This window comes from Galeopterus variegatus, unplaced genomic scaffold, assembly GCF_000696425.1.
Source record: "Galeopterus variegatus unplaced genomic scaffold, G_variegatus-3.0.2 Scaffold4714, whole genome shotgun sequence".
In the NCBI taxonomy this organism is placed as follows: domain Eukaryota; kingdom Metazoa; phylum Chordata; class Mammalia; order Dermoptera; family Cynocephalidae; genus Galeopterus; species Galeopterus variegatus.
Genome location: NW_007730825.1, coordinates 137204 through 148009, shown reverse-complemented (window position 1 = coordinate 148009; position 10806 = coordinate 137204). Strand labels below are relative to the sequence as shown.

At 50.4% G+C, this 10806-nt stretch overlaps 1 protein-coding gene across 1 annotated transcript in view; it reads left to right on the top strand.

The window, feature by feature from the left end:
* The window catches only part of TCERG1L (transcription elongation regulator 1-like), a 52845-nt gene that overhangs the window by 23675 nt on the left and 18364 nt on the right, over positions 1 to 10806 (top strand). The window contains exon 3 of the mRNA XM_008588208.1: positions 8066 to 8201. Within this exon, the coding sequence (XP_008586430.1) occupies positions 8066 to 8201 (136 nt within the window). The remainder of the gene's footprint in view (positions 1 to 8065; positions 8202 to 10806) is intronic.

Below are 10806 nucleotides of genomic sequence, written 5' to 3'. Positions count from 1 at the left end.
TCACCATCATCACATCATCATCATCACCATCACCATCACCATCATCATCACCATCACCATCATCACATCATCATCATCACCATCACCATCACCATCATCATCACCATCACCATCACCATCATCATCATCATCATCACCATCACCACCATCATCACCACCACCATCATCATCATCACCACCACCATCACCATCATCACCACCATCATCACATCATCATCACCACCATCATCACATCATCATCACCATCACCATCACCACCCCCATCATCATCACCACCCCCATCACCATCACCATCATCACATCATCATCACCATCACAATCACCATCATCATCACCACCATCATCACCATCACCATCACCATCATCATCACTATCATCACATCATCATCACCATCACCATCACCATCATCATCACTATCATCACATCATCATCACCACCACCATCATCATCATCATCACCATCACCATCATCACCATCATCACCATCACCATCACCATCATCAACATCATCATAATCATATCATGATCCTCCTCCTCATCATCGTTGCCATAATTGCTTTATCATCTTCATCATTACCACTTCATCATCATCACATCAGTATCAGTACAATTTATAGACCAGCCACTGTGCTAAGTAATTTAAGTGCATGATTTCAGCTTTCCCATCTGGAAAATGGGGTTATGATGATGATCGGATGAGGTGAGACAGGAAAAGTGAGGAGGAGAGAGTTTGATACAGAGCGACAGACATCACACTTTCTTATTATTTCATTTAATTCTTACAAACAAATTCCAAGTAGTAGTATTATTATCTGTACTAATATAGATGGAAAAATGGAGAGAAGAAATGGAGAGTCAGTGAAATGATGAGACTTGCCTAAGAATATAGGAGGGTCCTTTTAAAAGTCTGTGGAAAAATAAAATTGACAGATAACATGAATCTTTCCATGAGCTTTTTGGAAGTACCCTCATATAGAAAGTCAGTGGGAAAGTCCAGATTCAAAGCCAGGGTCTGTCCATTTTCAGAGACCAAACTTTTCCTTAGTGCCCGACACTGGACCCCCTCACTCTGTCCCTGCCACGTGGATCCTGTTCTTGTCATTGCTGCTGGCACCACTGGGGTCTAGAGAAGATGGGTTATGCACAGACTGGTGCACAGCCACAGACAGACAGCTGTCCTGAGACTCACCAGGTTTCTCACCTTGCTGGAATCCTCAAGCCTTGCTCTCAGTTCCTGCATGGCCGGAGCAGTAACATCAAAACCATAGTGCATTTGCAAAAGCAACCTGGTTTTACGAATTCTTTTGACACCTCTGTTCAATGAGAATAAATTCAATGGCCACATATTCAGAAAACTTACCAAAATGTGGCAGATATTACATGCTGGACATATTCTGAAAGAATCTCCCAGAAGGGCATGGGTCTGCAGTGCCAAGACAAAAGCTGGGATGGGGCGGCCTGCAAGGACAGGGGCTCTAGTGCAGCTAGATTCAGGCTGCCAGTGTGGCTCCCACTCTCTTTAGGAAGTGGGACCTAGAGCTTGGCTGCTGCTAATGTACCTCCAAGGAAATCCCAGAAACAAACTCAACCACAAACCTAATCCAACAAGCATTTGTTCCCTACCTGCTGGACACCAAGTACAGGCTGCCTTCAGGGACCTCACCTGCAAGCACAGGAGACTGATCTGCAAGTGGCTCTTGACCAGAAGCCTGCAGCATCACGGCAGGTGCAGGAAGACAATGATGTGAACACAGGGACAAAATGCCTCAGCCACAAGCGGATGAGACCTTCTGGGGAGATGACTAGATGACCAGGCAGAAGCCCAGCCAGGACTTGTGGGTACACAAGGGCACAGGAAGAGCATGTGGGAAAGACAGCCTCATGGTAAAGGCACAGAGGTGCCACAGAGAGGTGCGGAGAAGGTTGATGGAAGATGAGGCCACAGAGAATCCTGTGGTCCTTCTGCCACGGCTGTCTGTGTGTCCTGGACACAATGCGGGGGGGGGGGTTTGCAGACCCAGCTCACCCTGGCCTGGGGGCAGCACATGATCTTGGCTGTACCACAGGACACACTGCCCTGTGGTGATGGCCAGGAGAAGCCTCAGGAGATGCGGAGGCAGTCTGCAGGCGAGCGCAGCCCATGCTGCAGAAGGGCTAAGCTTCCTGGCACAAGCCACATATGAGTGTTCTGGAAAAACCCTGAAGCTGGACGGTCACTCCTGGGAGTGGGAGAAGGTGCAGTGCTTCCTGGGTTGGGCTGGAAACATCTGGCACTGAACTTCCTTCCCGGGAAACCCTGGGCTCCTGATCTCCAGCTAGAGCCTCTCACGTTGACCACAGACGCTCCCTGGACAGCCCTGCTGGGCACTTTGCTCTTCTGCATGATGGGGATAGACCCTGCTAGGGGTGGAATTGTGTCCACCAAAAATTCATATGTTGAAGTGAGGGAGGGAGGGCGGGAGGGCAGGATGAGTGACCTGACACTAACAAGTCTTAGATGGGATGTCGCAGCTCAGAGTCTGGGAACAGGGCCCTCAAATGCAGCCTTGGAGATGTGTCAGAGGCCAGGTGTACAGCCAGGGTGGCCCAACACTAGCCAAAGGGCATAGCATCTTGTGCAAATGTGCATCAACCCTGACGTCAGCAGGTGAAAGAGAGAGGGGCTCTCAGTTCACGACGCAATGGTGGAAAGTCATGTTTCACTCCCCTGAGAGCTTCTCTCAGGAGCGTGATCTTTCTGCAGGTTCGGGGATCCGAACCCTTCACCTCATATTATGTCTGCATTTGCTTTTCATGTTGACACTGTCCTGCCCTCCAGAGGGTACCTGTCATGTCCCACCTGGGAGAATAAATAATTTTAAAAAATACATCAAGGAAATAGTCATTCAAGAATCTTTTTAGGTCCAGGAAGATATTTCCCAACCACACTTGAAGGGGGTGGGGAAGGCTGACACTGTCCTGCCCTCCAGAGGGTACCTGTCATGTCCCACCTGGGAGAATAAATAATTTTTAAAAATACATCAAGGAAATAGTCATTCAAGAATCTTTTTAGGTCCAGGAAGATATTTCCCAACCACACTTGAAGGGGGTGGGGAAGGCAGGCCTTGGCCCCTCAAGTCCCGACAACAAGTAACCATGCACTCCAGGGCTGCTGGCGGCAGGGAACCCACACCCACTCGGCCTCCCAGGAGCGCTGCTCGGCACTGTCCTGGAGTTTGCATCACAGGGAAGCCCTGGCTGAGCAGACAGAGGCAGAGCGGGAGCTGAGACCCAGGACTTGGAGGCTGCTGGGCTCCTCGTTACAGTCACAGCAGAAGGTCTCAGCCCTCCCACGGCCTTGGAGACCCACCTCAGGGCCTCTGCATAGGTAAGCCCTGGGTCTGGGGTGTTCTTTTCCCAAGTACATACAGGACCCCTTCCCCTCTCACCGGTCTGTGTTCATGGGGTCCTACCTGCCCCACGATCCCCACAGTCCCTCCCCACATCTGGGTTTCTTTTTCTTTTTCCTTTTTAAATTTCCTAAGCATGTAACTTCTCTGACTATGCCACCTAACTTACTTATTTAGCAGAGTTGCTCCTTTGTAACTCTGTGTCCCTCTCTCTGGAATGCGAGCCTCCACCGGCGGGGGCCTTGAATCCCAGTGTGGGGAGCAGTCAGAGCTGGTGGGGGGGACTGTGGGGCCCTCACCATGCCTCTTCCTGTCATGGTGCAGGTTAAGGAACACGACAGCTGTGTGGGGTTGGGAGGGTCTGTAGTGAATGAACCCCAGGGCTCAGAGAATCTGCACGGGCTTCCTGGGCTGGGCCGAGGCACAGTGGCCCTCTGGAAATGCCTCCCGAATGGAATTGAGACTAATTTAATTGGCTCTAAGTTCTGATAGCAATTCTCTGACACCAACTGGTTGTCCTGTGCTTCATTCTGTGTCTGACATAACTCCCCTGAGACAGTGCAGACCCCACAGGTCAAGCCCAACAGGATTGTCCTCACCTCAGACACCAGCTGCAAGTGACACCAGGTTATTTGCAAGTCTGTCCGACTTGGGTACAGATTCTAGAGCTCCCACACCTTTTTTCAGGTTGGATAACTTGCTAGAATGACTCACAGAACTCACTAAAGTAATGTACTTATGACTACATTTTTATTGTAAAGGTAATAACTCAGGAACAGCCAAGTGGGAGAGACGCACAGCATCCCAGGGGCAAGAGCCTGTGTCCCCACAGGGCTGGCGTGTGCCTCTCTCCTGCATGCTGCTGTGTTTACCAACCAGGTAGGCTCCTGAGCCTTGGTGCTCGAGAGTTCTGCTGGGGTCTCACTACAGACGCATGACCGATTAAATAACTAGCCAACAGACTGAATTCGATCTCCAGCTTCTCTCTCCATCCTTGATAGGGGGTAGCAGGAAGGCTGAAGTTTCAACCTCTGATCACATGGCAGACAGCTCAATCCCTCCCTTGAAACTCCCTGAAACTACCTAAGGATCCAGTGAGTCCCTCATTAGCATACACTCAGGTCTGGCCTGGTCAAAGCGTTTTTCATGAATAACCAAAGGCTCCTATCACTCCCACATTTCAAGAGTGTTTGAAGCTCTCTGTCAGGAACTGGGGACAAAGACAAGCCTCACTCTTTAGATTCCCATTCACGTCTTTCCAGCACACCACACTGCCAACCAGCTCTCCCCAGGGGGGCTGGCCATGCTGTTATCAGTGCAGCTGCAAGGGACAGGGACCTGCTGTAAAACAGAACCAAAGTCAGGGGCTGCACAGCCTCTGGAGGCCACCCGGGGCTGGCCGTCAGCAGGGACCCCAGATGGTGGACTGGCACCTGCACACCAAGACGGATGATGCAGAGGCAGACCAGGGCCGCTGGGGCATCTGCCACTGTAACTGTGCCCAGCCTCTCTGCCCATCACAGCTCAGATGAGCAGGGCTGTCCTCCTGCCGAGCCGCGGCTGGCGGGACCTGCCCAAGGCATCTGTCTTTGGCATTTCCTGCTGAACATTGTTATGATCAAGTGGGTGAAAATGTGGGAGGCCTGTTTATCAAATTTATAGAAACGGCAAAACTAGGAGGCAGAGCTAATAAGCTGATGGCAGAATCAAGATGTTTAAATATTTCAACAGGACGAAATTATAACAGGATGCATTTGCATCACGGAATTGCCTCTTTGCGGGGCATTTTAAGATCCTCTTGTCTGAAACACGCATTTCACCACAAATAAGGTTCAGAGGGTTTCTGTAATATGGTGAAGGTCGCACAGCAAGCCCTCCTCAGCTGTGAGGCTCAGAAGCACCTGAAATCTGGCACACTGGCGGGTGGACGTCTCCAGACCAGGCCCTCCCTTGAAAGTCGTCATCGTCTCAATCTGAGTTGGTGTTGAAGTCTCTTCCCCCTCTCATGCTCTGCCTTTGGGAAATGGACAAATTGAATGTCTTATTTCTACAAAGTCTCCCTGATGACAGTGTTAGTGGGAACACCAACCAAAAGAAACCTCATGGTGCTGAAAGTCCGCTGCACTGCGGATTTCAGCTCTGACATGCATGTTGCAGTCGTGGTTTCATGTGTGTGCCCAACCACTGAATTCACGGCCCACTGGACTGTAAACTCCATGGCAGGGGGTGCTCCTTATTTTGCCCACAGCCCTGCCTTGTGCCTTATACAATGCAGGGCACGTTGTGCACACACAGACCCTGGGGAGGGCAGGAGAGAAGACAGGAAGGAAGGAGGGAAGGGGGAATGATAAATAATTAATGCTTGTTGTTCATAAAAGGAAAAATTGTGGCTGGACTTGCTATGTCTAGAATCCAGTGCACTGAGTCGGGGTCTTGTGTATTTTACAGAATATTGTGCTGCCCTCTGCACAGGAGCAAAATCAGAAATCTTTGGCTTTAGAGACTTACCAACATGGGACAGACACAGGCGTGTGCACGTGTGCACCCGCACACACACACACACACACACACACAGGCACGTGCACATACACGTCATTAACAGCTCAGTTAACATGCTCAGAGGGATGGGCTGAAGGGCAGAACCAGGAGAGGAGAGCCCTGTGCTTGGGGTGAGGGTGGTCACCACAGTGTCTCCACGCAAAAAGGAGACCCTGTGGTTATGGTGCCCAGCTTTGGGGAACACCTGCCCTGAGTGAAAGGTGGGGTAAAACCAAACCCCTTTCAACCTATGCATCACACCTGAAAAACTTCCCAAAGCAATGAGTCAACTTAACCAGTTTCTGTGATGAAGCAAAACTGTCCCCACCCTGTGCATCCAGCAACGCTGCTGTAGGCACCCAGTCAATGGAGCCTTGGGGACATCACCTGTCACTTCAGCGAGACTTCAGCTTGAACTAGCTTTACTGAAAGTATTAGGATTTACTTTCTGTTAAAGGCACAAGGATCATTTAGCCATAAGAATGCCAAAAATATATTCAGCTAGTTTGCACTTGCTTTAGACGAATTCTAACTGAACTGAGAGCGTAGCGGTCTGGAAGTCATCCAGCGGTCTGAACAAAATATTTTGTTGAATAAGCTACAACATGCGTCGGCAAAAACATCAGAATGTTATATTAATTGTATTTCAAGTTACAACAATACAAGCCGTGTTTTTCACTTCTATTTTTAACTACTGAAAATTTATTACAAAGAAATCCCATTACGCCCTTTGGAATATGATACAATTGCAAATCCACTGGTAATTTTCTTTTTTTCTAAACTCTACATAATTGCATAAAAAGCAAGAATGTAACTTCTTCTGAAATAGGTGATCTATAAATAAAATTCCCTAACGGGCTGAGCCACCTTAGTTTTTTGTTTTTGTTTTTGTTTTTGCACCTTTTTTATTAGTTTGGATTACCCATGTTCAACCCCTGGGAGTGAAACCCTTGTTAGACACAGAACATTGCATATTCTCAGCACGACCTAAAAACTGTAACTAGCATATTTCCATGGCACCTTGGATAGACAGTGATGGGAAAGCTGTGTACCTGGCAGGTGTTGGAGGCTGGACTGGCTTTGTCCTGGCTACTATAGAGCCATATGTCCCTTTTTCTCTCAGTCTCCTCTCCTCCTCTCCAAATGAAGAAGTCATGCAGAACCTGCCTCATGTGCAGACCCCCAGAGGAGGCCCACTTGGGCCAGATGACCCTGTGTGGTGGGGGCTGTCCTGTGCATTACAGGATGTAGGCAGCCTCTCAAGTCTCTGCTTCTAGGTGCCAGCACAACCTTCCCAGTCGTGACAACCACAATTGTCTCCCAGGCAGAATCACCCCCAGTTGAGAACTCTATGCTAGTGTCAAAGAAGACCAGAGCTGGACAGTAGTTAAAGTGGTAAAAAAGATTGTATTTAGAACTACTACAGTAGAGGAAGGGAGACCTTGGTATAGAACCAGGCTCAGCTTGGAACCCAGCATGGGCAGGCGGGAATCTACAGCCAAGGAGCAGGTGGGCTCAGTAGATGGGAAACATGAAGTGGAAACATCAGGGGTCAAGGGGAGATTCCGGCTCCACTGACCTCACAGGATTCTTGCTGAAGGCAGGCCAAGGTGGTCAGACATCACCTGGGGATGGTGGACGATGAGGAATCGGATAAGATTTCCAGGTGATCAGATGTCCAGGGCCTGGGGTTGTGAATGAAGCAACTTAGCAGCCCTCAGGGCTCCCTGGCTGGCAGCTGGTGCAGTTCCATCCGCACAGGGCTCATGGCCTTCTCACGTGGGCGCCTCTCCACTAAGGCTTTGGTCCCACCCTCCTGCCCTAAATCCAACAGGGCAGTTTGCATTCCAAGAGCCAAACTGCTCCCTGGCTGGCAGCTGGTGCAGTTCCATCCGCACAGGGCTCATGGCCTTCTCACGTGGGTGCCTCTCCACTAAGGCTTTGGTCCCACCCTCCTGCCCTAAATCCAACAGGGCAGTTTGCATTCCAAGAGCCAAACCGGTCCGAGCTTTGAAAAGAGTTTTCAAAGATTCTTTGCTTGGTAAAGAGTGTGTTAAAGAGGGTTTTTAAAGGTTGTGATGAAAACCAGTTATGTCTCCAAAGTCGTGTTTAACTCTCTGAGTCTTCTGCCTCTAAAGGACTGAAGGCCATGGGAGTCCAGGTCTGGAAGAGGCGGAGAGAGAGGACAAAGGCACCAGGACGCCACCCCCGCAGATCCTCCTGCCCCTGGAGGAGCGCGTGACCCATTTCCGAGACATGCTCCTGGAGCGAGGGGTAAGGACAGCCCTGCGGGACAGTGGAGGGCGGAGGGACTTGCAAATGGCTCCTGGAATCAGCAGCCTGGTGATCTTGCCCTGGAGTCTGTGGGGCTTTTGTTCCCTTTTCGTGTTCATGGTTAGGCTGAGTGACGTTTAGATGCTAAATGACTTGAGGTCATGGGCAAACCACCCTGAAAAGGAGTCCCACTTCTTGTCTTAATGGAGACAAGAAGAGCATGGGAGGTGTGGGTGGAAGTGCCCGGGAGGTGGGCAGGTGGGGTCCAGGGAGGCCTGGTCACTTGTGTGGTGGGAAGGAAGCTCCCGCCTGTGGACGTGCTCCCTGCTGGAGCCGGGCCAGGCTGCAGTGCCCCTCCTCGGCGTTACCTTAGGCGAGTGTGGGCTCTCATCTAAGGATTAATGTGACTACATTTTGCTAAAACAGGGATATCTTAGTTTTAGCTGATTTCTGAATGTACTTTTGAATTTGGGGGGTGGGGACTTTTTATACTTGAATCTCTTTCCAGTAAATTTTATTTCCCACTTTAGTGTTTGGTGAATGAGCCAGATACAGTATTTTAGCCCAGTTGGATTTCTGCACAAAATGCAACTGAATGTAGAAGGTAGTGATGGAACCTGTATGTGGTGGTAATTACAGTGAACGCTGTAAATGGCCTTGTGGATTCAGAAGCAAGTTGACCCTGCAGTCAGCCCCAACCCCAGGCTGCCAGGCTGTTTCCTGGCCTGGGCCCAACCCCAGCAGGGGCATCTGGGAGCTGGGGTGCAGGGCCATGGAGCCCCGGCTTCCCCAGTGCAGGGCAGTCCGAGCTGGGCTCTCTCAAAGGCAGGGCTGGGGCACTGTCCCCGGGTTGGGTTAAGCCCTAGGGGAACAGGAAGTCCTGAGCAGGTCCACTCCTGTGAGTTCTAAGTAGAGAGGAGCTTAGACCCCCCCCCCCCATGGAGACCTCTCTTTCTTTGCAGCATGGATTTGAATACGGCGTCACTTTATGTGTTGAGTCATTCACTCACTGAGAAATACAGCACAGCCCTGGCCTCGGGGCACTGGGGAAAGTGGACTTGTGAAGGCAGAGCAGCAGCGTCAGCTGCCACTAACAAGGAACACAAAGGGCTGACTCGGACACACGCACGTTCAGCGATAGACCCTGGCACATGGCATGGTGGCCACATGGCATAGTTGCTTGTTTTTCCCAAAGACATGATTTTAAAAACTACTTTTACTGGCTGAAATTTTATTTTAAAAAGGACCTGCATTCCCTCCCTCCCCTGGCAACTTTCATTTTTTTTCCCAAAGCTGTAGAGACGATTTGATGACAGCAAACCTGGTGGTAGGGAAGCCAGGGTCTCACTCCTGCCTGTTTGTGTTCCCTGCCAGCCGTTTGAGGACACTGCTGCCCATGGGAGGGGGCAGCTCAGCCAATGTCCCCTCTTTCCTTCAGTCTGTGCTTGGTTAGTCTCTTCTCCACTTCTGCATAATCCATTCAGACCCTCCTGCTAGCACACAAGGAGGACAGGAACCAAGCACGGGTGGCATGTGCTCAGAGCCACACTGTCCTGTCCAGGCACCTCTTGGTGCTGCTGTGGAGGAGTGGACCTGCTTTTGCAGCCCCGTCCTCATCCTGCATCAGTATGTGTGCCCTGTCAAATGCCTGTCTGGGGCCACTGGACCAGCTCCTGGTCTCAGAGGCATGGACCCAGTGTTACCACCCAGTCACCACCGCTGGCGATTACCCTCCTCCCTTCCTCCTTCTGCTCTTGGCATGCGGGGGCGGTCTTTGTTTAATGAGGCCAAAGGTGACAGGGTACAACTGGTTTCAAATAACTTATGTCAGACCTAAAGATGTATGCCAAGTTGCCAAATATATTACACAAATTTGTGATACAGTCCCTTCTCTGGGGGGCCCTCCCTGCTGTCATATGACACCTACGTCTATGCTCATGGCCCTGCTATGCTGCTAGACCAGGGATTCTGGAGGGCCAACCCTCAGGGTGCCCAGGCTCCAGCTTGAGGTTTGGTGCTTAGCAGGTACTTAGTGACTCCCCTGGGATCTTCCTGGTCTCTGGGTGGGTGCTGTGCGCCCGGCCCGTGGAGCACTGATTATGGAGTGATGAAGGGCTCATCTTCCGGTTGTAGCTGTTGCCTGCTTCTCCCTTCTTGGCACTCATGTGCCCACACGCAAAAGTGACATGACAGAGCCCCTCCTGGCAAAGCCCCCAGTCCTGGGATTCCTCTGCTCTGGAGACTGGGCTGGTGGACCCTCCAGAGTTTCCTCGTGGTGATCTCATCAGCTATCAGACCCACACGCATGGGTTCTCCGCCCTTTACACCTGTTATTCTCCCCACTGCAAGAACATTGCAAAAATACATGTGATTCGGAATTTCTAAATAGAGCTAGCCAGTTGGTCCAGTTGAATTACCTAGCAGGAGACGTGATCCACCTTCCGTGAACTTGACGGCATTATGAACATATGAAAAATGTAAGCAGACATTCATTTCAACTCATTAGTATCTAAGTTTTCTATCTCTCTGTTTTGGAAACAAACCAGGCCCAATTTACCAGCACAGTTTTAATCTAACCTGCATGGGAGATTAGCACAGCCTGAGA